This window comes from Sesamum indicum, linkage group LG2 (assembly GCF_000512975.1).
Source record: "Sesamum indicum cultivar Zhongzhi No. 13 linkage group LG2, S_indicum_v1.0, whole genome shotgun sequence".
In the NCBI taxonomy this organism is placed as follows: domain Eukaryota; kingdom Viridiplantae; phylum Streptophyta; class Magnoliopsida; order Lamiales; family Pedaliaceae; genus Sesamum; species Sesamum indicum.
In genome coordinates this window covers 10831608-10858283 of record NC_026146.1, presented here as the reverse complement: position 1 = coordinate 10858283, position 26676 = coordinate 10831608, and the positions used below count along the sequence as shown (strand labels likewise).

Below are 26676 nucleotides of genomic sequence, written 5' to 3'. Positions count from 1 at the left end.
TTTAACTCAGGCTTTAAGGGGGGTTTATGCAATTATCAAACAGTTGAATTCGACAACTCAAGGGTAAGATTGGATTTTATTCGATTTTATGCTTAATTCAACAAACTCTATTAATATCGTCAACAGCTGGATATATTTGTTAGCAAATAATAGGGTACGAGTTTTAATTTTTTTAGTTCTTATGGAGTTTATATGTAATCAGATCGGGCCTCGTAACGTAATTATTATAAGGGATAATTACACCACCTTTCTTTAAAATTTAGTGTAATTTTACATGAGCCCCATGTGATTTGGAAAATTATATTTAATACGCGTGATGTTTGTTTTCATATAACAAATAGATTCCTCCATTGGTCAAGATTCATCGTATTTGTTAATTTTAGCAAAAAAAATGAATTAGAATTTATATTTATTCCCGATTGACTTAGTACTCACTTATTGCAGATCAAACAAGTCTTTTTTTTCGAACCAAACTACCCTTATAAGAGTGAAGATATACCTCACATGCATTAGTGCATGAAAATGTATAAGAGTAGTTTGACCTGCAACAAGTTAGGAATAAGTCAATCAAGGTTAAAATACAAATTTTTGTTTTTTTTTTCTGCTAATATCAGTAAATTCAAAAAATTTTAAATAATAGAGGGATCTATTTATTAGACGAATATAATATTTTTAGGGATATTAGATGTAATTTCTTAATCTATTATGTATGTAGGATCATGCTGCTTTTTTCTATTAGGTATATCGGGGATTGTGCTCCCACCACATGTTTTAGCTAAATTCAACAAAAAATTACTTTTTTATTGTGTATTATTAATCGAGGCATATTCAAATCATGCATAAATATCGAGGCATATCAAGAAATAAATTTATATTAAGAATCGAGACATGCATACTCGATATTTATGCATGATTTGAAGATTTATTATATTTTTTGTCAAATTAAATGAAGATAACATAAATAATTTATCAAAACTGATAAAATAAGATAGTACTATAGATATTTTATGAATAAATAAATATAGTTAAGGGTATTTTCATCGATTAGAATCTTTCGCCACCCAAATTATTTAATCTAGAAATCACGTGGTAAAGAAAATTGGAACCCAACAACTTAAAATTACGTAACGAAAAATTATAATTTTTAGAACTGATAGCATTATAATAATACAATTCATTAATAATAAATTTTTGTGTAAGTAGGCTTAATTTTAAAATATATCAATCCAATTTAATCTAATTTTTTATAACACGATGATCCACTCTAATCTGAGTCGCGTGTTGAGATGTCTCGAGGATAGTCCAAATTGGGTGTTTGGAAACCTGAAAAAGAAAGAGATCGTTATGCTTGTTAGATAGTCCCCGATAGAGATCTTTCGATACTTAAATCAGTTCGTAAAATCAGAAGGAGAGATTATAAATTCGATGTGAAAGTAATAAACAACATACCATTACCCAAAATAATCGCAGGGTATTTATATAACCAGATATCCATATGGGTAGAAATCCACGTAGATTGAATTTAAGCTCTCAAATACTGAATGATCAATGATCCTGGTTCAAAGTCACCAGATTAGGCCAATCTAGCCGGATCAAACCCAATAAAAAAATGCGCGAATCTTGATCCTATTTAAATATTTTATGTTTGCGGGGTTGAGTAATATAGTGTCTTTTCTATCAACTTGTGCGTAGAACTTATAACTGAAAAATGATTGAACATGATATTTATGATAATATGTAGAAAAGAAAAAAAATACAGATCAACGTATAATCACTAAATTTTATAAGAGGAAAGTGTAATTATTCTTTTTTTTTTTTAAATGACAGTAATTAATTAAAGAGCTTTGGTAGTTGTTACTTACACTTAAAAACACAAACATGTGATGAGCCTGCAGGGATTATTAATTTATTTTATTCAAAGTCCATGGCCAACTTTAATTTTGACTTAGGCTATATCATATATGTGGGATCATGCTGCTTTTTTCCTATAATATTATCAATTGGACATGTTGGATGAGTGTGTGGAATTAAAAAAAAAATTATTAAGCACTATAATTATTTTTTATTATAATTGAATTAAGAAAAATAAATTTATATTAATGGTTGAGACAGGCACACTCGATATTTGTGCATGATTTGAAAATTTATTACATCTTTTGTCAAATTAAATTGAAGATAATAAATAATTGATCAGAATTGGCAAATTAACATAGTATCGTATTTTATAAAACTGATAGCATTATAATAATACAATTCATTTATAATAAATTTTGTGTAGTTAGATTTAATTTTAGAAAATATCGATCTATTTTACACTAAATTTTTATAACACGTCGATCCACCCTGATCCGAGGGTAGTTCAGATCGGTATTCGGGATAATTTCCAATAAAGACCCTCCAACATTTAAGTTAGTTCATAAGATCGAAAGAAAAATTTATAAAATTTGGTATGAAAGTAATAAATAATATACCATAACCGAAAATAATTATAGGACATTTATAGAACCAAATGTTCATACATATATAAAATCCACATAGCGTGATCTTGAATTACCAAGTATAGGATAATCAACAGTTCAGATTACGAGTCATCAAATCAAATTAATCAAAGCGCGAATCTTAGTCCAATTTAAATATATTATGTTTGCAGGGATGAGTAATATATCCCGGTCGCACCCTTTTGCCATTTCTAGAGATGACAAATCACTGCCCATCTTTTCAGTGAAAAATGATTGAATATGGTATTTATGATTATTAAGGCTGTCGTGCGATCCAATGTAGCAAGGGGACACAGTCCACTTTCGTGCCACAAACGCATTCATTGGGGAAGTAATTATGGGTCAGAAAACTTCGATTTTTCTATAGATCAAATAAGGGGTGGCAACTGGACTCGGGTTCGGCTCCAAATACAACCGGGAGGGCCACGGGGTTCTGGGTTTTTAAAGACCCACCACAATTTAATTATTTAATATATATTATTTTATTTTTAATAGAATAAATACTAACAAAATTTTATATTATTTTATTTATTTATTATTAGATATTTATTCAACAATTGATAAATTAAAAAATTATCCCACAATACTTAAGAACAAAAATAAAGAAGTTAAGTAATGTATAATTGTTATAAATTATATGGATTGTCTTAAAAAATAATTCATTTCTACTTGAGAATTTATTTTTTGAACTTGAATATTTGAATTAGGCTACGAACAATTTTATTTATAATTGATATTTTAAATTTTCTTTTATATACATAAAAATAAATGAAAAAAATTAAAATAACTGAATCTATCAAATTAGACCTGCTGAATTTTGTTTGGAGCGGGTCCCAAGTCCTTCCCGGAATTGACGGGACGAGTCTAGGGTGCACCCAAATCCATCCTGTTGCCACCCCTAGATAATATGATTCATGTGTTCGATATCACTTTCACATGACAATTATGAGAGAAAGTAGAGCTAACTTGGGCAACATGATTGGGGCAGGAATACACCTACTAATGTTGAAATTTTGACAGAATTTTAAATTATGGGTAGGTTTAATTTACCCTTAGTGATCATTTTTAAATTTTTCCTGTCGTCCTAAGGATACTGACAATTTGTATATATATATATATATATATATATATAAATTAGGATAAATTTAGTTATATTCTTTGAGTAAATTAAAAATCAATCTAGATAAAAAAAAATACTTTTTTGATGAAATTCATACAACAATCAGTACTTGTCGTAACTACTTTCTTACGACAGACAGACGGAACCAAATCAAACAGCAAGCGATAGAATAGAAGGGGACCAGCCACCCCTCCGCACTATATAAATACAAATTATCCGGGATTAAAAATGTAAAAAGTGACGATGTATGGCTAAAAAAGGATGTCGATCTTCTCCAGACTAATAAACCTGACTGTTTAGGCGAGCAACGATTTCTAACAATCATTCGCACAGGGACCGTATATGTGTTCTCCACTTTGAGAGCTAGTGAGATCAATATCAGGCACGACCTCAATGTCCTTATCAGGCTTTTAAGAGTTGAGAATAATTGTTTTAAGTTAGATGAGTAAGTCGTAAGAAGCGAGTATTGAAGTTGTAGGAATGAGGTTGCAAGAAATGAATACCTGCCACAGTTGCAAGAAACCCCAGAACAAAAAATTAATGATCATGACCATGCAAAAGAGTTTGCCAGCCCAAGCCCCACAAGAGAGGTACCTAGAAATGGTTCGACGTTAGCATTAGCTATAACCATCACAGCTAATAAGCCATCATGCATTGCGCATACGTAATATTCTAAAGTTTAATAATGAAACAATGAAGCTGCTTAAAGTAATAAGCAAATAGTCAACCTCTATAACTATAAGCTAAGAATCAACCAAACCACCCAACCATGAGAAATTTGAATTGGAAATGAGCATTTTATATCATTTCGTAAACTAACTCTTACTTTATATAATGTAATAATTTATAACACCACAATTCGACATGAGTAGTAGTATCAAAGTGGATAGCATTTCGATTCTCTGAATTGTGATTTATCGTGGAAGAAATTAAATTTTCAAAGTAAGAAAAAAATTAACCAGTGTATAGAAACAATTCATTTTTTATTGTGGAATCTACGGGAATGTTAAGTAGAAGCTGGGAGGATTTGCTCAAGGGCCTCCAAAAAGCTGTTCATGAACTACATTGATAAAATCAAGTATCAAGCATGGGTATCAACAAAAAGGATTTGAACAATGCATACATTCCTTTCTGCAATGACTGCTTAAGACTTTGTCTCATCTTTCATCATATACGTACATACATTTCAAGAAAGGGAAAAATGCAATTCACCCCCTATGATATGAGAAATGAGCCAAAAAAAAACTTCTATGAAAAATAAAATAGCAAATTACCCCCTGTGTTTTGGAAAATGAAGCAAATTACTCCCCTATCTAAAATTCATTTTTTTAACACGGGGGGGTAATTTGCTAATTCTTTTTTCACAAGGGGGTATTTGCTCATTCATTTCACATATCATAGGGAGGTAAATTGCATTTAACCCTTCAAGAAAATGCATGAACATGCTTGATTTATCTGCAAAGTTGAGTCTTTTTTAAATATGACTGGTAGTTTGTAAGTCTTTATAGGCATACCTCGGTAGACGTTCTAAGAGATTCTGATTGGAACATCTGAAAGCCCGGTCATATACGATCTCTGTCCTTTTGGCAACATCATGCCAACTATAGAGTTTCTTCATCTGCCAAGAATGATTCAGCAAAGTCAATAAGGTTATATTTATTTGATAAGCATATATTCAGGAACTATGCCCATATAAAAACATGGCTCAAGCTTTTGCAGCTTAGGTTGGTTAATAGCAGAGTATGTACATAATAATGTTCTTGCAAACTGGACATCATGGAGCTAACATGTTCTTGATCAGATGTCAGTCTCAAGTTAAATACATGGCAATCAATAAGAAAGGTAATTTTAATCCTTTAAGAGCATACCCTAAACATAATTATAACCCTGAAAAGTAGAAGGTCCAATATGATACAGTTGTTATCCCCCAAAATAATGGGTTTGCAACATCTCGCTATGTTCAATTTTCCCAAGCTTTTAGACTTTTAGTAAATTCTTGAATCCTCATTATGTCTAACACAGGATACAAATGTCAGTATATGAAGACAGCCTTAAGATCAAACATCTTGCATCTAGCTTAAGGATTTCTGATGGTTGGAGCTTGTAAATTTAATATGAAGGATGTTGATTTTATTTATAGAGACAAACAAGGAATTAAAATGGAGCTGGAGTTGGAATGCATCACTAGTAACTCCAGTGATGCAGCACTGATTCCTCCATCAAGGGGCATCCCAGGCCACAGAAGCATATAAAACGATTCTATCATCAATCATAAAAATGTAATTTCCTTTTCATGTGTCAGAGAACTCACACGATTGTGCATTGCTTGTGGATCAATCTGGGGAAGCAAGTCTATTGCCTTGGTGATTGCCATTACCATGTCAGTAGGATCTGGCTCTGCAAGAACAACCATATCATCTGGAAGAACCTATCCGACGAAGGTGAAAAAATTGTCAGAAACTTGAATATAATCCACATTTCTAGAAATGTTGAAGCCAGCAATACTAGGAATCTCATCCCTACTCAATAATAGCACGATAGGCAGATGCTATCAAATTAGCCAAGCAAAGTGAAAATGTCGTACATGCCTCTGGGACACCACCCACGCGTGTACTGACAGTCAATAGTCCACAACTAGCAGCTTCCAATATGGCTATACAAAATGCTTCTGTTAAGGAACTGTCAAGAATGGACGCAAATCAGGTAAAGAAAACCAGTGGCCCATTATATAGAGGCAAAAACAGGTCATTATAATCTTTACCCCTCGAGTCAGATGCAACGTTTAATGGATATGCAAACCAAGCAGACATTTATTTACACAGAAACGAGAATTTTGATCACAATTAATATTTACTTGTAGTCCTAAATAATGCTGTAGTGTGGCTGACAAAGGCAAGTCTCAGTTGGTGAGAAATGGTACTTTTAGGGGGCGACAGCTTTATTCCCTAAATCAGCAAGTAGCAATTCTAGGCGCAGAGATGTGAACTCTAGTTGAGAGCATAATGTCTTCTTTTTCTATTGATTTTCCTCTAATCTAGATGCTTGCTCACTTCCTAGACCTCCAAATAGCTCTTCAAATTGCCAAAACCACCAGCAGTTACCCTACTCTGTCATCTTTAACGTCAACCATCCAAAAGTCCTGAAAATTCCCGGAAGACCTTCTTAGGATATCACACACAGTCCCGGAAAAGATACCACGATATCATATTTCGCTACCAAGATATTTAGAATGTCTAAAGGACTACTTCTGTTGATTTTATATCCACGTATTTCTAATGGCTGCTAAATTATAAACAAATAGTTCGGGCCAAATGGTTGATATACTCAAATCTCAATTCACTTCTTCATTCCCTCTAGAGACAGTCAAACCAAGTATAAGGTGATAAAAGAATTTCTGTATTAACACTTGCAAATAATTATATATGGTTTCTCCACAAGTAGAAAACAGACAGGAAAAGGATAGATATTTGCATTATCTTAATCAAACTAACAATAGGAAAAAGTAATAGACCTGTTTAGGAAGATATGTCCATTCACCAAAACTGACTGTACTTGAGCATGTGGAACAGCACCCAACATATCTACCCGATCTTGAAGAGAGTGCTTCTCCCTCATCTCTTCCAACCTCACTCGTTTAGGTCCATCTCCACCAACAATGAAACGTACCTTAAAAATGCATTGGCATGAGAAAAACAATAAAAGAGTGACATGCCTAGACAGGGCGCACACATTTGCCTATATAGACAATGATCTGGGGCTGGGGAAAAGAGGGGATGAAGAAGTTTACACCTTTCAGTGAGGAAGCTTATTACCGATATTTATAGAAACAGGAATGGTAGAAGGTGTTCAATATCGAAGAGTTACACCACTTTTTAAAGCCAGGTCTACTTCTCACAGGTATTATATAACAAACATGAAGAACGACGCCAAGTATTCTCATTAAAAAATCAAGAAATAGGCTAAACAGCAAAAAACCACTCACATTTGGATGCAATCTGCATACTTCAGGGATGACTTCAACAAGCAGATCTGCCCCTTTCCGGTAAACCAACCGACTTATCACAACAATAACAATTTCGTCACTGCTGAGTCGGTTTGGAGGAGGCTTGAACATAGCCGTGTCAACAGCATTTGGAATAACAAAAACCCTTTCAGGTGGCAGTCCAGACCTCAAAACTGTATTTTCCTTACTCGTGTGAGAAACACATATAGCCTGGCTCACATCTGCTAGAGTAAATTGCAAAACCTTGTTCATATGAATGCTCCCCACGTCAGCAAAACCATAAAGGGAATGATCGGTAAATACAACTTTGTATCCCATTGTGCGAGCGTGCATTAGAGCTTCGTGACATAGAGTTGAAAAGGCTTGGTGTCCATGCACTATTGATATCCTTTCTCGGATCAAAATTGTTCTTACGATTGGGAGTGTTGCGTAAAATGTAGGCAATGTGTTCTGCATAAGAAACGGTTTCCATGGAACATAATATACTTTCAATCCACCAGTCATGTACCGCACTCCTGAACGATTTTTATAAGCATGGGTCATAACAACCACCTGGCAGACAGCAGTAGTCACATTTATTCTGTTTGTAATACTTCCTTTTAGAACATGAAACTAATGGGTAAGGGGGCTTTGACAGAACTCCTAATTTGACTTCTGTCACAAGCAACAAATTTGAGGAGTTGATAGACAAAAAGGGAAAATGACAATCGAAAATAATGTGAATTAACAAACCTTGTGGCCAAGCTTTATCAAGCACTGCGACAGATAATAAATGTGATTCTCTACTCCACCAAAATTGGGGTAGAAAAAGTCGGACACCATTAGTATTCTATGCTTTCCTTGTTGACTCATTTTTTATATCAGGTCACATATGCCTACAACCATACAGGATCATGTTTCAAACCTCATGTAGTAAAAAGATTGATAAAAAGCACAAAAGCTCAGATGCCTAAAAAGGAAAACAAAAGAATATAAACATTATAATAGGCTACTTATCAGATCTAATGTACATCAGCCTATGCGCATATGCTTAACAGCCTAAGTTGCTTACTTTTATTCTCAGTTAATCAGGTTACTGGGCTAAGAGGGGCATCTTCATCTGATACAATTTCCTATAGGTGGTCTTAGGAGATGAACAATGCATTTGGAGAGAACTATTAGAATATAATTAGCCCCAGCCGGTTGAGAGGAATACCATTGCACACAACCTCAAGAACTCTATCCATGCTCATTCTAAAATTATGGTGATTCGAGCAGATTTCGAGTGTTGAGATAAGAAAATTCAGCAGCAAAATGCAGCAGATTGAGTTACAAAGACAAAGGGACTTCCAAGAAAGAAGAGTGTAAAGGACAGAAGCTGACCTGCAGAGAGGAAATTACACAGAAGACACAAACAACCAAATAACAGCAACATGGAGTGATCGCATTGACTCAATTTCACACTAAAGGAAATTACAATTACTGCTACCTTTGCAGGGTTTTTGCACAAAAAGTAGAACAATAAAAATTTCTACTTGGTACTATTGTCCTTCACTATATGTCCTTCCATATTCAAAAATCATATCAAAGTACGAAATAAATGAAGAATAAAGCTTGATGAATTGAGAAATACAAAAACTCAATTCATAGTTCAATTTCTCCTTACTTTCACTTACCTCTTTTTCTCTTCTACCTTCTCCATTCTTTCAATTTTCTCTTTCCTTCAACACAGTTCCTCTCCCCTCCATTCTTTTCCTTCATTCATCGTTCTTCCATCATGCTTTGACAACAAGTTCCCAGCCACCACCTCCCTCAATTACTTTTTTTGCGCCTATTACCTCCAACCCAAACCCACCTTCCATTGAGCTTTAAGATCTCATAATGCACCTAGCAACTTGTGAACTAATTGACTCACCATTTTCCTATCAATGAAAATGGTCTCAAAACAATGACTGAAGCAATCTTGTTGAATCACTTGGTTATATCCCTCGTACATACAGATACATGTTTTCTTAAATACACACTTATACAGCTATAAGAAGGAATTCTTTACCTCGAATTAACTACTTGACGCCCACCTCAAGAGAAGTCTGTCAAGAAACAGCATTGAAAATTTGAACACTAAAACCCATTTAAAACAAGAAACAAAACTAAATTCTTGATCGCAAAAGCCAACGAAAACCATTAATAATAGCAAGAAGAGGGCAATTGCTGGTCTTTTCTCTCTTTCTTGAATTTAGGACGAAAAAAAAAAAAAATGAAATCTTACCCTCCACTTGAAACACTTCCCATTCAGAGGCTTCTTTGAAGAAAACCCTGAAACGAAATACAAGAAAAGGTATTCAAAAAGAACGAAAACTAATGCAAGATACGAAGTGGGTTCCTAATATACGTACAATATACAATGCAATGTGTACGCCTCAGGGAGAAAGAAACAGAGATATGTGTGGGGTTAAGTTACAATAAAAATTTGGGAATTGGGGGAAATTTTAGAATATGGGAAGAAAATCAAATATAATAAGATAGAATAAATTACAAATCAACCCCTGAAGATCCCAAAATGTCAAGTGAGACCCATGTTGTTGTCTTATTGACCCTTCCAATCCCTAACCTAAATTGCTTTATGACAGTATTTTGGGCGATTATGTGTAGTTTTAACGTCTAAAAAGTATGGGTGGACAATTTAATTTAATTAGAGTTCATTTATATGAATTGTGGCAAAATAAAAAATATATAGTATTTATATAAAAAAATAAATAAAAGTTAAATTAAATAGTGTTTTGAAAAAAAATATATTTTTAAAATAAGATTAATTAACTAAATACCACTTTGTCCCACCTGTATTTAATATTTATGCTTAACTTTGATAATAATAATTATTTTCTCTAAAGAAGATAATAAATTTTATTTCAGTTAGTATAACTCATATTTATTTTTTTAGAAACATTTTTTATTCATATTATTAAAATATTGAATGCTAATAGATAATTAGATGCTTAATTCACTTATGCTCCCATTACATAATAACACTGTTTATTTATACACAGTCAATAAAATAGCATAGTTATCAAAAATATATTTTTTAATTAATAATAATGATTTAATTTATATTTCTTTAGGATATAGGAATAATATCAGATAATATAAAAACTCTTAAATATTAAATATGTAAAATTATAAATTTTACTAGCTATAGATTATTTAAATTATTTAAAAATTCTAACATCAACTTCAGAAGAGCAATTTTTAATAAATTAAAAAGGGTAAAATCGAATTAAAATTACTATAATAAAGGTAAAATAATCTAAACAGAAGCTGAATTTTCACTAAAAAGTGCTTTTTATAACATATCTAAAAGTAGAAGTCGGCATCCAAAACACCTTAAAAGTTTAAAACTAAAAGCTGAAAAGCGATTTCCAGTTTATTGACTATTGACCGCTCACATATACTGGACATGAATAATGTCTTAATAAAGACTATTTGCACCCTATCAAAATGTTTTCTACATGGTTCTCTTCACCTAGTGATTTTAGTGTTTATACACAATTTAGTAGTATCATTGAGGAATAATGATGAATGAAAATTTTTATCAGCACGCAATACAATATGTACAGAATGATAATAATCAATCAGAATTCTGTTATTACATGAACGGCTAACTCATAAACTGTTGATTGTTTCTCATCAAACATAAATAACAAACACCGAAAAAACAACTAGGTATTGTCTTTGCTTCTCCTGCAATGGCCCAAAAGACGATCCGACCAAGAAAAAAAGTCCATAGTATGTATATGTTACTTACATAAAAACAAAAAATAAATTAAGAATTTCTTTCTTTTTAAAAATAAAAGAACAGTTTAACATTATAACGTCTTATTTTTAGAGACTTTGACAAAAAAAAAAATTAGCACAAATTTTTTATATTCTTTTCACATCTTATTTTTTAATCTTTTTCCTCAAAGAATTTCAAAAAAAATTCAACATCTAATAAACTCATTACAGATCTTTTGAAGTGTTTATAAACTCACGCAAACAACCTCCAAGTTGTAGAATATCATCCCATATGCCTCTCAAACCAAACTCACCCTTCTTCCTTACAGAGTGAACATAGAAAAAACCAAATACAACCTATTATAGGTGAAAAAAACAAGAAGGAATAACATTTGCAGCACAGGGTACAACAACAACTCATTGGTTTGAGATCTCCTGGCTGATGGGGCTGCAGAAGAGACTAGAGGGAAGACTTTTGCGGGTCGGATATGTTGGAAAAAATGTGTGTTTAATCAACACCAATTTGTAGTATCATTTTGAAAATAACAATCAAATATTAACTGTTTTTTAAACGAAAACACAAACACCCATGTTGAAATAAAATAATAGAGATAATAGTTAGATATGTTGTTTTACGATAAATTTAAAAAGAGAACTTACAATAAGAGTTATATCGTAATAACTCTTAGGCCAAAAGAAACTGCGAAGTAACTGAATTGCTGAAAAAATCCTGCTTGTCTTGAAGAAACTATACGTCCCGTTCAAAGTACACCAGGTACTACGCAACTTCTTTCAAGATAAGATGGTTCATCTCTATCTGTATTGTACTATACCGAAGAATACCTCAAAAAACACTCGTAAACCTTAAAAAACAAGAGCTCAAAGTGGACGAGAAGGAAAGCTCGAGGATAAAAGAGAGAATGATTCTGTTCCAGTGTTGTGTATTCAAGATGAAGGTGCAGCAGCTTTTATATAAGCATCACCATTCAATAGCCATAAACACAATATTAAATCTAGACATTTAGGCAAAATGGTAAAAAATGGTCTGTCCAGATTTAATTCTATTCTATTGTAAAAAGAAAGATACCTCATGAGACTGAGACATCCACACCCGCTCCCACGCCCATCAGGTGGCAGCGTGCATGTGGGACAACCCCATGCTCGTTCTACTCTCCATAACACTTCAAAAACAATGTGAACATTGAACTTAATATAAAGAGTTTGTTTTTATAATAAACTTTCAATGCAGGACAAACTTGAGTGTAAAAACACTAACCCCAACATACACCTTATATACAGATCAATACCCAACCTTTTTCTATCATATTCCTATGTGTGACAAAGACAACCTTTCATTTATTTGTTGTTACAAATTAGCATCAAGTTATGCCAGTTACAACAGGATAAACCCATTTTGCGGGTCTGCCGTGGCAATCGAAGCAAGTTTTCAAGCTCTTCCTCTAATTTTACACCGACCAGCTTGTATAAATGCTCGGACAATGTTGTGCCCCTAATCATCAACTTTTGCAATTCAACTAGAGCGCACTCTGGTCATAAAGGGACAAAGGACTGGCTATCGGATCGATCCAAATGGTAAAAACAGTATCCGAAGCAACTACAAAGATGCTTGAAATTATTGCTCCAAATAATCTAAAAGTTAAATCCTTTTCCTTTGTTTGTTCTTTGCCTTTCAAGTCAATTCTTGTTGTACCGAAAAACCAAAAGAACAAGTATGCCTTAACGGATCGAGTTAGCCCAAAATCTCGATGGATCGACTTGTTTGATTTATGAACATTATGCTCCTCAACAACCCATACCCGTAGAATGCAGTGGGCCTTATTGGACGAGTTACCTAAAAGTTTGCCCCGAGATCGACCAATCGGGCTCCATGTTGTTACCATAGACTACCTAAGGCTAGAGGTGGTAAAGGGGCGGATTTGGGTAGACCTAGGATCCGGCAAGCAACTTCAAAAAGGATTTAGGATCTGTCCCATCCCGGTACAAAATCCATTGAGGTGGGTCTGACCCAATACTCTTAATTATTTTATTTTTATTTGTTCTACAAAAAAGAGAGAAAAAATCAACTGATCAATTATAAAATAAAATTGTTCATAAAATATTCAAATTCAAAAGATAAATTCTCAAGTACAAATGAACTTATTCTTAACGAAACAATCCAAATAATTCATAAGAATTACACGTTAACAGCTCCTTCATCTTCCTTATTGTCAAGTATTATGATATAATTTTAATCTATCAACTGATGAACAACTAACTAACAATAAATAAATAAAATAATATAATATTTTGTTAATGTCTAAACCTTAAGGTATTCTAATTTGGGGTTAAGAAGACAATCTTATAAGTAAAGAAAAATAAAAAAAAAACATTAATATATATATATATATATATATATATATATATTATACCTTTTGCGGGTTTGAGGGGGATCTTTAAGGAACTTGGACTCACCCCACTTTCAATTTTTTGGACCCAAATGAGGGAGTCTAGGGTAGATTCCGCCGAATCCAATTTCAATTGCCGCCCCTATCTAAGCTTTGTCTCTCGACATAATGACGAGTATAATTACATGTTGTATAAAATTAATTATTATATTTAAATTATACATTAATCACTAGATAAATATAATATATTGATATGCGAGTGTTTCGACCCTAATTATATCCAACTCGAACTAAATTTTTCCACTTTCTCCCTTACCATTTTAAAGTAGTCTATGCCATCTTATCGTCCAAATCCATGACGACACAATGAAACCCCATATGAATTGATGTATTTCACATAATCAAAATACTCGCACAATTAATCTCCGAATATATAAGGATAAGGTTGGGATAGCATCTCCAGCAAAAAATTCTCGATAAATGCTCCTACTAATTAATCTATTTACAAAAATAACATGAGTAGTTTGGGATATAATATATTTTAAATAAAGAGGTTTTCTAAATAATTGAAATAATAAATTCTCTTCTAATCTAAACATTTGATGACAAATCGATATTCTATTTTTCTTATTTACATTTTTCTATATATAAATATTATGTATATAAAATTCAAACTTATTAGTAAACTATTGGCCTTGAGGATGGATAAGGGGAGAAATTAATCCCTCTTAAAATTTTTATTTTGATGTACTAAAATATCAACTTAAATACAATTAATGATTTAAAATTGAAGTATACATTAAAATTAAAATAAACTAATATCGAAAATATCGTAACAGGAATTTCTGACCAGATCAGGTTTGGTCAGACCTAAACCAATTATATGACAAGTGTAATACACTTATCGTGATTGATGTACAATTCAAGAAAAATAACCAATCACATTACAAATATATCACATTTACTATATAATTGATTTGACTCGATTAGATCTGATTTGAATTAGGTATTGGGAAGATTCAGCCAGTGGATGTGAAGCCTCCATCAACATAGATAACTTGGCCAGTGATATGGGAAGCAGCAGGAAGGCAGAGGAAAGCTGTCAATGGTGAAATTTCATCAGCTTCTGCTATTGCTCGGATTGGTGTTCTTGCTAGTAAGGGCGCATACATGATTTGAATGGACTTGTCAACATTCTCCTGCACAAACACCACAACAAATTCAGATGGAAAGAATTCGATGTATCGATTATAATTATATTATAAATTTTAATGATTAATATTTATAATATTTAATATATCAAAGTACGAAAGCTTAAAGCGGAGAAAAATATATATTACGGGATTTATAATTGTGGTTTTGACGGCAAAAGGCGCCACAGTATTAACTCTAATGTTATCTTTCGCCCATTCGCACGCCAAATTCTTTGTCAATTGATTGATGGCACCTGCACATATGCCGGTCATGTCAATAAGAATGTAATAGCGCTGTGTTTGCACTGATGAATTTGAAAATAGAAATTTCAGATTTTTAATAATAAATTTTTTTTATTTGTTTCGGATGATTTCATATTAAAAAGAATTTTCAAATTTTTAACTTTTATTCTGAACTCGAATTTCAAATTCTTCTAGTATGAAGCCATTTGAAATTATTTCCTTAAAACTTTCAATCTATATGTGGCCTAAAAAATTAGGATAAATTACAACGGGCTCTAATGAGATTTGTCATAATTACAGTTACTCCCTTATTGTTCGAAAAATTACAAATACTCTCTTAGAATTATCGGTCGTCTAACAAATATCTTCTTGTGATAACCCATTATAGAAGGGTATTTATTAGACGTCCATTAATTTCAAAGGATATTTGTAATTTTTTAAGTAACGAGAACGTATAATTTCGTAATTTACCCAAAAAAAAATATACTGAAGGGTTTCTTGTCTTTTCACACTCGTGATAAATTGAAAAAAATAAATTTAAAAGAGAAAAAAGAAAAAAAAAAAAAAAAACGGTTTACTTACCTTTAGAAGCCGAGTAAATAGCGAGGCCGGGAAGAGCCATTTTGCCGGCAACGGAGGAGATAAAGACGATATTGCCCTTGCCAGAAGCTTTCAGCAGAGGATATGCAATTTGGCAGAGATGATAAGGGGACTCCAAATTGGTGCTCATTATGTGCCAAAAGTCTTGCTCCGTGTGTTCAATTGCTCTCTTCATTATGCTTATGGCAGCATTGTTCACCTATTTGGAAAATTACCATGAAAATTGTTATAAAAAAATGCTTGAATTTTCAAGAATAATAATACTAAATACGTAAGCAGAATATGGATCGATATATTATTTTTTTTAACGTTACCTTTTGATAGTATCGATCTTATGAATTAGGTCGGCCAGAAGTATCTTGCCTGATTTTTTGATGCTTTTCTCCAAATTGTCGTTTTTGTTGATCGAACGATGAAGTCCTATTCTTGTTGTAGTTTTTCTTTTTTTGGTTTCATTAAGGGCAGTTGAATCTTTTAAAAAAATGATTACTTCTCTTTTTTTATAATAGTATTTGACAATATATACATCATGACATAATTCAGATTAGTCGATAATTTAATTTATACATATCAAGATAAAATTGTAACGAAGGACGAACCATTCCTCCACCCATTTATCTTTAGTGTCAGGAATAATTACGCTGGCTTCTTCTGAGGTATGGTATAACTATATGTAGATTTTTCGTAGTTTGAAAAATTACATCTACAAGTTTGTTTTTGTGTGACAGATAAACCCTTTCCATTGGTCAAAGTTTGTCAAATTTGCTAATATTAGCAAAAGAAAAAAATTGAAGAAAAATCCATATGTAGCCCCGATTGACTCATTTACTCACTTATTGCAAATCAAATAAATCTTTTTTTAACTAAAATACCAATATAAGGGTGAAGATATATCACCTCGTGCATTACCGCACAAAGATATATAAAAGTAGTTTGGTTTGAAAAGATTTATTAGACATGCAATAGGTCAATAAGCTAACCGGGGGTAAATCCAGATTTTCATTCAATTTTTTTGTTAAAATGAACAAATTCAGTGAATTTTAACTAACAAAGGGGTCCATTTGTTAGATAGAATCAAACGTCAGGAATATTAGATGTAATTTTCTGAACTATAAAAGTATACGTGTACTTGCATCAAATTTCAAGGGAAGGCAGTGTAATTATAGGAGTATGATCACTTACAAGAATATTAAGCTTGGCATCAAAAAGTGAAGCCACAGTGTGCATGAGCTCCTCCCTCTGTGTTCTTGAAGACAAATCACACACTGACCCACTCACTTCAAACCCCTTCCCTTTCCACTCTTGTATTCTTTCATTCAGCTCTGTCTGGTTTCTTGAACAAGTATGGATTCTGGCTCCAAATCCTCCCAGTTCCTCCACTATGGCATGCCTAAACACAACATTTTTCCGACAAACATTTATAATTATGATGATCAGTAACCAATTCCCCCTCAAACATTTCATGAAATATTATGAGATCGATATTTGGGACGAGCGTAAATGTATATGTTATATCCACGTTCGTCAACTAAAGACATAAAGAACAAAATAAGTGTATCTTTGTAATATTCTGACGTAAACAGATGAGAGGCAACGGAAAAATAATTCCCAATTTTTATTACAAGTAATTATGAGGAGACATTATAATTGAAAGTGGATATATGAATGGAAATGCGTAGAGAGACTGACCCGATGCCTCTAGTGCCACCAGTTACAAGAGCAGTCATACCCTTAAGTGACCATTTCTCATCTCTGCTCACCTCTTTCTGCCTTTCCATTGCCTCTTCGTTAAGCCAAAAATGCAACTCTCAGAGACAGGTAAATAGGTATGTCTGGGGCATTTATTTATAGGGGCCAATTTATGGGTTTATGAATAGGGTCAGCACAGCGGTAGTCAAATCACTAGTTCTGTGTATTATATGTTAATATTTGATGCATTACAAAATGTGTTTGGTTTTAGTGTATTGATAGGTTGTTGTGTTAAATGTTGGACGATGATGTCTCAATAAACATATTCCGTTGCAGTTAAATTTTCTTAATTGGAAGTCCAGAACGGACGTAATTTCTAGTTTGTTTTGTGGGTTTTTTTATAAATGATCACGTAAAGTGATATATCAATGAGTCTTGATAAAACGGACATTCAGAATGATTAAATTCCTTTGGTTGGGAGCGGAAATTGAACTTAACTTCTAGTGTGTTAGTGGGTTTGCAGTGATCAAGTTGGATAATTTCTGAATGGCTTTTCGCAGAACAATTTCTATCGCAATTTGATTCTTGAAAATCAGGCTTAAAGTATAACGTATTGATAGCCATAATGTCGTTAGCTTGACCTACATTTTAACTCACCAAAGTGAAATAAGAGGTAAAGTTATGAATTATTAAATGATAATAATTTTGATAATATTTTAAAATAATATACTGATATTATTATAAATTTTAAAATACAAAAATTATGTATAGTCAAAGTTTTCAATTCCAAAAAAATATAGGAGACATTTTAGTCAAATTCTAATAATTTAAAATTTTGACTTGGTTTCAACAGAAACGGATCAAGTTTGACCAAATCAAATCAATCACATAATAAATATATTATACTTACCATATAATTGGTTCAAGTTCAAACAAATGGGGTTGGAATTAAAATTTTCCAATTTTGACACATTATTACAACCTTGAGAAAAAAGTGAAGGACCATTTTGCCCTCTTACATCACTTCGTGCTGCATGGCATGATGTGATAAGGGAAACTCAACTCAGTGCTGCATCGGCTGTCCAACAAGAATGAATGGTCTTAATTGCACAAGACATACTCACATAAATGCTTATGTCTTACATGTTTGAGAATTGTCTACTTATTTGTCGGGAGTTTGGTCGGACGAAGGTTTTTATTTTTGTTTTTTCTCATTCATCAAAGATCATTGGATTCGAAATTTTAATTTATAGAATAATGTGTATTTATAATTCAAAGGCAGTGAATGAACGAATTACGACCAACATATTGGTCCATTGCAAGACCAAACAAACTAGTTGCAACATATATATATGTATGTATAGGTCCAACCCTAGACACAAACATTGTTTGTCGACTCTAATGTCATGGAGTGCTCATCAAAACTCAATCAATTAATATATAAAAGTGACAGAAATACCTTTTGGTTTGGGGAAATGTCATTTTCATTTAGTAAGATATTTAACAATATTTTAAAATAAAATATTAACTTTATTATATATAACCCGACATCCCATGACTTAATTGTTGTAGTTCTTAATCTGGGCCGACCAACATCCCTCTATTTACAATTTTCACAATGTTCTGAAATATCTAAACATGATAAGAATTTACGTATTTTTTACTCCAATCAGATCGTTTGAATCCTCAATTAACTCGTCCCATTTTTTGCTTCTAAATAAATAAATAAAACCCCTTCCAGCAAAATATCAATATAAATAGTTCAATAAATAGGTACGAGAATTCTTTTATGAATTTTTTACAAAGGTTAAATGCATTTTATCCCCCATGATATGTGAAATGAGCAAATTCCCCCTGTGAAAAAAGAATTAACAAATTATCCCCCTTTATTTTAAAAACTGAAGCAAAGTGTCCCTCTGTATTTCAAAAATTGAAGCAAATTTTCCCACTATCAATGATTTGGATAGGTAGTAATTTGCTTCATTTTTCAAAACACAGAGAGTAATTTACTATTTTATTTTTTCACAAAAATTTTTTTGTTCATTTTTCATATCACGTAGGGGTAAATTGCATTTTTCCTTTTTTTACAATAACCAACTTTTTAACTTGAATATCATAAGACTAACTATGTAACATAAATACATGCTAGTGTGTGTGCCACACCAAAATTTGTGCGCAATTAATTTAAAATATTAATAATATAATTATTATATTTTTGAATTACATATTCTTTAAATAAATAAAAAATATTAAAAATATAGATGTTGTGAGTAGTTATTTGGAGAAAAGTGGGAGAATAAAAAATATGAAAGTTGACAGAGAGAAAAAATGGAGGTTGACAAAAAAGAAAAAAAAAAGTGCTGAAATGATTTTAAAAAATAAAAAATAGCAGGCCAAAAAAAATTTACACATTAAAAAGGTGCTCTCCAATTATAACCATAATTTATTACCTTTTCATTTTTTGTCCAATTGGCTATAGGATTATCATTTTTTTTTCTCGTAACTTCTAAAAAGTAGTACTTTGGTCCTATAATGTATTTTCGCTAGATATTTTTCAAAAAATGTCATGTATTTAGCACGCGGGCATTAGGGCCTTCACACTTTTGGTCCCGTTGGATACAAAATTCTCACTTTTTGTCCCATGCACTTAACAACCACGTATAGCTTTTTCATTAAATTTTAATGGAATGTATTGTGAGGCCAGAAGTGCTACTTTTTAGAAATTATGAGACCTATAGCTCAATAACCAGTGAAATTAAAAAAAAATAAAATATGGGTCATAAAATACTATTTTTCCTATCATCTGATAACAAAACAACCTCAAACAACCCGTAATCAAGATCAATCTAACAGCACGTCTGAATAGTGATTAAACATATATAAAAGTAGCTAATCCCACTTGCCCGGGCCCTTTTTAGATTCATTTGAAAATAATTAAGCCAAAAAAATGTATGGAAGATTATCAAGAAGATTATTGGTAAGTTGTCATAACATATCCTTGGCATTGGGGGGACAAATTGTGTGACAATTTTAATGTGATAGATACCATGGGGTGGTGAGTTATTGGACACAAACACCAAAGGTTGGACCTTTTTGCACTGGTCATGCTTTGATGTGAACAATGTCTGTTTTCAAACTCCGACATCAAGATTTCCAGAGATCTTAATTTTGCCTGATTTTTGTTCTCATATCACTAATTTTCCTTTGCAAAAGAATACATTCAAGGGAAAATCAGAAATTTGTTTTTATAATTAATAATTAATCAATTTCTTCAAAATATATTTTCAGTTAAAAATTCAGTAGCTTTAAATTAAAATAATATTGAAGAAAATCCTCAGACTTTTAAATCAGTTCGATTGGGATTAGAGGTTGTTTGGCTAAAATCTTTCATAACATCTTATAAGCTTCGATGTTAAATCTTATTTTGAAAATAAGTTCCGAAATTGTTTGGATAAAATAAGATATTAAAATTTATAATATGTTTCCACATCTTATAGAATGTTACAGTATTTGGCATAATAAGGTCTTTTATTTGTAAAATGACCAAAAATATCATAATAACATTCGAGTCAAATAAGTTATTATTTCTTGACATACTTTATATTTAAATATTTTTAAAAATATAGATAGTGCACATTAGTTTAACTCAAAATAAAAATTTAATAGATTTTTTTTTACAAAAAATAAAAAAAAATGAATTATTACTTAAATTTTTGCTAGTCAAATAGTGACATAAATATATAATTGATATTTTCTTTATCAATGACTATTTCTAGTCGTATAATTTATAATGTCGTGAACTCATATTTTTTCAGTAAATATAATATTAATAGCAATTTTTTTTATTTATTTATAATAATTTATTACTAAATAATGAAGTATTTTTCTTTTTTGAATGCAAGAACAATTAAAAAACGATAAAAATTTTCAAAATCCTAGAGAGAGAGTATATGTGTGGGAGAGAGGTTTGTGTGTGTGCGTGCACGCACGAGAGAGAAAGAGAGAGAGATACATTTGTGTGTGTAAATAATAATATTTTTGTTTGATGACATATTAAATCGCTATGATAATTAATAAAAAAAATATTTTTTTTGGCAATCATGTAAATTTATTTATTGCGTATTACCGAGTTGGAACATTATTGAATGAAACGTTCAAGTTTTCTAGTAGTATTCAATATTTTAATATAAATGACAACTAATTATAAAATAAAAATAAAATATACTAATTGAATAAAAATGCACTATTTTTGAGAAAAAAAAATTAGTATTAACAAAAGACAGGTGCAAATATTAAACAAAAACAGTATCTTTTTAACATATGAATGATCTTTAACCAAGTAATCTTATTTTAAAAGAGTTTTTTTCCCCCAAACACTACCTAAACTTATATTTTATATCGTTTTCACTTTTCTTAAACACTACCCACTTTTGATTCAGTCATAATTTCAATTTTTCTTTTGGGGTGGGGGGGGTACATTTTTAGAGAGAGAACTGAACTGAAATTTACAAGAAATGAAAACAGAAGAAGACAACTTGGTACTGTGTTTTTTGTTTGTGTAGTGAAATAGAAAAGCAGTGAAAATAACATATGATGAGTGTTTTTTGTAGGTTAATGTTGCAGCAACCAACGTCCATGCCTACTGTCAAATACATCGCCCTACCAAACTGTCTGATGAGGTAACCATAAGGCACCCCACCCCTGCTTTCTAGTACTTCAAATTCTTGGAATGCTGTCCAACCATTCAACACTCTAGTTCCTACCAACTATAATTACATGCAACTAAATTGTTATTGTAGTATGATTGACGTACAATTTAAAAATATATAATAATGTCAATTATGTAATTAGTTGAGCGTCGTTTAATATTTTTTAGCATTAAGAATTTTTATCCGACCACAATGTTCCCTTTAAGTGTTGATTTTCGATGGATGACGAAAATGGTATGATTAGGATCTTAATCTAATGATCGGAAACGGGATCAAATGATTTATTTGAATTTTTTTTTAAATATGAAATTTTCCTAGTCTGATTTTACGAGTCGTGTGGATATTTATTTTAGTTATATGAATTTGATTACACACATCATTACAATTTATTAATAATTGAATTAATTTTTTCAAACCATTTCTCCCAAACATTCTCTTTTTTAAAAATATATCGATAATTTTAAATCAATCAACGTATTATTAATTATTATAACTTGAATAAAGAGAAGATATAAAAATGGGAAAAGTTAGAATAATTAATTATTCAAAGAAAAGAATAATCATAAATATAGAAAAAGCAATCGCAGGGAGGAATAATTTTATCATGTTCCGCAAATATTAAACTCAGGTTCAGCCCATGGACCGATCTGGTTGAGGCGGAAACCAAGTGCTTGTTTGTTTTTTTGTTTTTTTTTTTTCTTTATGGAATTGGGATTTTCTTTTGAATAATTACTTAGATTTATATCTATCTTATGAAATTAATAAATAATAAATTAAATCACATACAAATTTATACCTAGAAAACTAATAGTTAAAATTATATAATCATCTTTAATAATAATTTGACCAACAAGCTTACAATAATAAATTTAGATGATAATAAATTCAAAAATGACTTAAAATATACTTTGAAAAAAATAAACAAAAAAATATTATTGGATTAAAGTACTAAAAATTTAGAAGTAGAACAATAAAAATAAAAGTTTTTAGAATTTCAGAAGTATAAAAAGATACTAGAATGGTGAACGTAGAACAATAAAATAAAAATTATATGTCATACATTATTAAAGAAATCCCAATAGGCCCAGCCCAAGACTAGATGGTGTCGGATCACTGGGCTAGGTTGGGCCAATCCCACATAAAACCAAGACGCCCATTTTTTTATTAGTTCAATCTGATCCTGCCCAAGCCCAACCCAACCAACCAGGCATCTCGAAGCACAACGTACTTTAAATTACACTGTATAATTTTAATACTTTTTTATGTATGTATATTTATTACGTAGTTTTAATCTTGAATAACATCACGTATTTTATACAAACCATATATTGTTATACTATTATGCATAGACTGAAAAAGAAAATATTTACCTTAAGTGACGTATTCAAGTTGTATCGTATTTTCTACTTTCATATCACCGTATTTGTAAGTAGAGGAAAAGAATGAGAAACTGCGATAGTATTTTTCTGAGAAGTGAACATTAACTGAAAACTTACAAGCATTGTCTCAGAGGAAACAATAAGTTTAGAGGTGCTCCATGGTAAGAGAGGTGGACAACCTTAATCAACTTATTTTAAGCTCCAGTACAGTAGTAGAAACTTCAGAGAGTGTAGTTAAGGGACGAAGCGTAGCTTACATGTCAATCTGAGCTTCGGCTTAGCCAGGCGGCCAGTTCATTTGACGGCCCCCAAGCAGATGAACGTGAAGGTGATAAACAGATTGGCCTGCCACAAGAATTTTGACGTTAAGATCAACTAGAGAAGAATAACAACAGTAGAGGACGATACTTACATCCCTTTGGACCGTCGTTAATCACAAGCCTGAAGCCATCGTCAAGGCCTTCTTGTTTGGCAACGAGTTTTGCTGCGTAAAGAAGACGGCCAAGAATCTCACAGTGCCTCTCCTCAGCCTACAGAATAAGTCGTAAAATGACAAGAAACGTAGGATAAGTTTAGCACTTTAGCTTGCTATTACTCGAAGTTATAGTTTTACCCAACTTTTATTCAGATGAAAACCTTCGTCAACTTTTAGAAAATGAATCAATTGAACTATTTCTGAGTTCAGCTTTACGTAAAAGCTAGTCTTCACAAATAAAAGTCCAAATGATAAATAGGAAGTGCCCTTGTTTCACCTATCTCAAGCACACAACTTGAAAAGAAAAGTGGTCACAAAGCATGAATTGATCCTGCAATCTGTTTAGACACTTCATATTATTACTTAAAGAAGTATGAAGGATTGAAAAATAATTAAATCCAAGTTATAAGGCTTCAACTGCTCGATATCCAAGACTATGTATGAATTATGAAATATTGCAACAAGGTAGTTGTGATATGTGACTGCCTCCTAGTTACCATGATGGTGCCCACAAAACGAAAGGTAATGGTCTCCTGACCTGTATAATCTATGGTACCGTTCACAAGTGTATGCATCGATACATTGACCTTGAAGGGGGAAACTACGCTCCCATCCCATCTATTTGCTAAAAGTGATCTATGAGAAATGATAACAAGAGAAAAGAACACACGAAGCAATAGTCATAGCCTCAAAAGGACAAGTTTCAGGTTTTAGAGTTGAAAAATTCTAATTTTCATAACGTCTGATGGCCAAATCACTTGAGATATGAAGTCAGCTTCAAAGATAGGCAAAAAAATATAGAAACTACCTTAGAAATTCCAGTTAACCCATCCTTCACTTTAGGAATAATCAGGATGTGAGTAGGTGCTTGTGGAGCTATGTCCCTGAAAGCCAGAACCTGCCAAGGAGAAAGACGAGCTTTGAGAATTCATCGCATACATTAGAGCTTTGAACTTCCAGTACGCACATACTTTACTCCAACACTTAAAGCTAAGAAAAGAGAATGTCATAACTAAGATACAATACAAAGTTGTTGCATATAAAACCCATAAGACGAACGATAACTATTTGGGATCTAAAACTCTTCAAGAAACCAATAATTCATAAAAGAACCAGATTGAAGGGAAACGATCATCCATTTACCACATATCATAAAGTCAGTAATACTAAGTTAGAATTTAGAAATAGTCATCCATCCATCGCTTATCATACGGGGCATCAATAGAATTGTGGCCTGAAGTAAACAAAATGGAGGCACAAAATTCCTAGATCATGAAGATAACAGCCAGCATTGCCTTTCAGAGATCCAAACACAGAATGAGGTAAAGGAGAATAGAACAGCAAAACATACACTTGAGACAAGTGAGCATTTTTCAACTTGGGTCACCATGGAGTGCAAGAAAAGAGAGAGAGTACGAAACAAATGATTTAAAAAAGTAAACTTTCATATATGTAAGTATTTTCCCTTAAAATCAAGCCAAGAATTTAGGGCAGACTTCCGCTATATCACCGCTGTAATTCATTCTTTCTTGTTTTCCTTCAGAAAAACGAATCCATACATCCAGATAACAAATAAACTCCAACTTTCATCTCGATAAAATCAAGAAGTTTTACGAAATCGCAAGAAGATATCACATTCCCCATGAAAAAATGGGCAAAAATTAAAAAAAAAAAGAAAGAAAGAAAGAAATCAAGAAAAGTGTCAAAAGAAGAGCAAACAACCTTGTCATCCTCGTACACGACGTTGGACGGTATTTCCTTGTTGATAATCTTGTCAAATCTGCATGTTATCAAAAATCAAGAAAATCAGTTGAACACGAAAACAGAGAGAGAGAGAGAGAGAGAGAGAGAGAGAGAGAAGGGAAGATGCAGACATGGTGGGAGAATCAGAGGGGACAGCAGCGAGAGCAGCCTCTTTCTCAGACGCCATAGCCGTCTGAGGTGTAAGCAAATGAGAAGTCAGCACTTGCAGTCTGCTGCTGCTGGGGTTTTCATTTCGTCTCATGCCTCTGCGGACAATTGGCACTCTGCACCCTCCAAATCTTCCGACTTTGCACAATACATCTTTCAATTATAAAAATAGCATTTCATACCCTTCAATTCTGTATTTATTGGCATTATGCACCTTCCACTCTTTTCTCATCACTTTTCTTACTCAAAAATTATGTTTCTACACCATCTCATACATTGCATATTTTTTGGTTAAATTACATTAAATTCTCATAAAATTTAGCATAATTAATTATGATCCTTATTATTTGAAAAAAATATCGATACTCATAATATATAACATAATTTTGTAATCTTTAGACAGTAAGGTAGCAATGTCAATTTAAAAAAAAAAAAAATCGATGTTGGTTGAACGTCATTATAAAAAAATATATCAAAATTATAAAAATACGTAAAATCATATTTATGGTTTAAAAGGTATTTCAAAAAATTGAATACAAAATATGGATGAAACTCTAACAGAAATTAACAAAATTGGCCGATTATTCAACTAACGTTATTATTAGGGGTATCAATAATTTCTCAAATAATAAAAAATATTTATAATTGTAACAAATTTCAAGACAATCGACATAATTTACCTATTTTAGTACTATTAAACA

At 32.0% G+C, this 26676-nt stretch overlaps 3 protein-coding genes across 7 annotated transcripts; all 3 read right to left on the bottom strand.

Moving 5' to 3' along the window:
- Positions 3712-10080, bottom strand: LOC105155752 (phosphatidylinositol N-acetylglucosaminyltransferase subunit A). Of its 5 annotated transcripts, XM_011071688.2 has the most exons (12): positions 9997-10080; positions 9870-9916; positions 9654-9690; positions 9277-9522; positions 8354-8496; positions 7601-8173; positions 7130-7284; positions 6207-6297; positions 5930-6046; positions 5133-5236; positions 4122-4212; positions 3712-4025 (listed from the first exon to the last, which is right to left on the bottom strand). In XM_011071688.2, the coding sequence occupies exons 5-12, from the start codon at positions 8471-8473 to the stop codon at positions 3933-3935; spliced, it is 1344 nt and encodes a 447-aa protein (XP_011069990.1). In that variant the 5' UTR covers positions 8474-8496; positions 9277-9522; positions 9654-9690; positions 9870-9916; positions 9997-10080; the 3' UTR covers positions 3712-3932. The 5 variants fall into 5 exon arrangements, with proteins under 5 accessions (XP_011069990.1, XP_020554033.1, XP_020554028.1 ...); XM_020698374.1 differs by lacking the exon at positions 9277-9522 and having other exon boundaries at positions 5930-6036; positions 6203-6297; XM_020698369.1 differs by lacking the exon at positions 9277-9522.
- On the bottom strand, positions 14615-17609 carry LOC105155909 (tropinone reductase 1). Its single transcript, XM_011071893.2, has 5 exons — positions 17502-17609; positions 16995-17202; positions 15795-16011; positions 15117-15223; positions 14615-14975 (listed from the first exon to the last, which is right to left on the bottom strand). Exons 1-5 carry the CDS (start codon positions 17588-17590, stop codon positions 14796-14798), a joined length of 801 nt encoding a protein of 266 aa, XP_011070195.1. The 5' UTR covers positions 17591-17609; the 3' UTR covers positions 14615-14795.
- On the bottom strand, positions 23651-26100 carry LOC105155751 (14 kDa zinc-binding protein-like). Its single transcript, XM_011071684.2, has 5 exons — positions 25939-26100; positions 25787-25844; positions 24873-24962; positions 24002-24119; positions 23651-23934 (listed from the first exon to the last, which is right to left on the bottom strand). Exons 1-5 carry the CDS (start codon positions 26067-26069, stop codon positions 23867-23869), a joined length of 465 nt encoding a protein of 154 aa, XP_011069986.1. The 5' UTR covers positions 26070-26100; the 3' UTR covers positions 23651-23866.

Excerpts from the sequence above, each read along its gene's own strand:
- LOC105155752 (XM_011071688.2), bottom strand. The coding sequence starts at position 8,473 with ATGAGTCAACAAGGAAAGCATAGAATACTAATGGTGTCCGACTTTTTC. Across the intron at positions 6,298-7,129 it reads GGACATATCTTCCTAAACAG|TTCCTTAACAGAAGCATTTT; the intron begins GTCTATTACTTT and ends CATTCTTGACAG. Across the intron at positions 6,047-6,206 it reads GCGTGGGTGGTGTCCCAGAG|GTTCTTCCAGATGATATGGT; the intron begins GCATGTACGACA and ends TTCGTCGGATAG.
- LOC105155909 (XM_011071893.2), bottom strand. The coding sequence starts at position 17,590 with ATGGAAAGGCAGAAAGAGGTGAGCAGAGATGAGAAATGGTCACTTAAG. Across the intron at positions 17,203-17,501 it reads GGTGGCACTAGAGGCATCGG|GCATGCCATAGTGGAGGAAC; the intron begins GTCAGTCTCTCT and ends TGTTGTGTTTAG. Across the intron at positions 16,012-16,994 it reads ATGCCAAGCTTAATATTCTT|GTGAACAATGCTGCCATAAG; the intron begins GTAAGTGATCAT and ends TTTTCCAAATAG.
- LOC105155751 (XM_011071684.2), bottom strand. The coding sequence starts at position 26,069 with ATGAGACGAAATGAAAACCCCAGCAGCAGCAGACTGCAAGTGCTGACT. Across the intron at positions 24,120-24,872 it reads GGTTAACTGGAATTTCTAAG|GCTGAGGAGAGGCACTGTGA; the intron begins GTAGTTTCTATA and ends CTTATTCTGTAG. Across the intron at positions 23,935-24,001 it reads TAACGACGGTCCAAAGGGAT|GCCAATCTGTTTATCACCTT; the intron begins GTAAGTATCGTC and ends TTCTTGTGGCAG.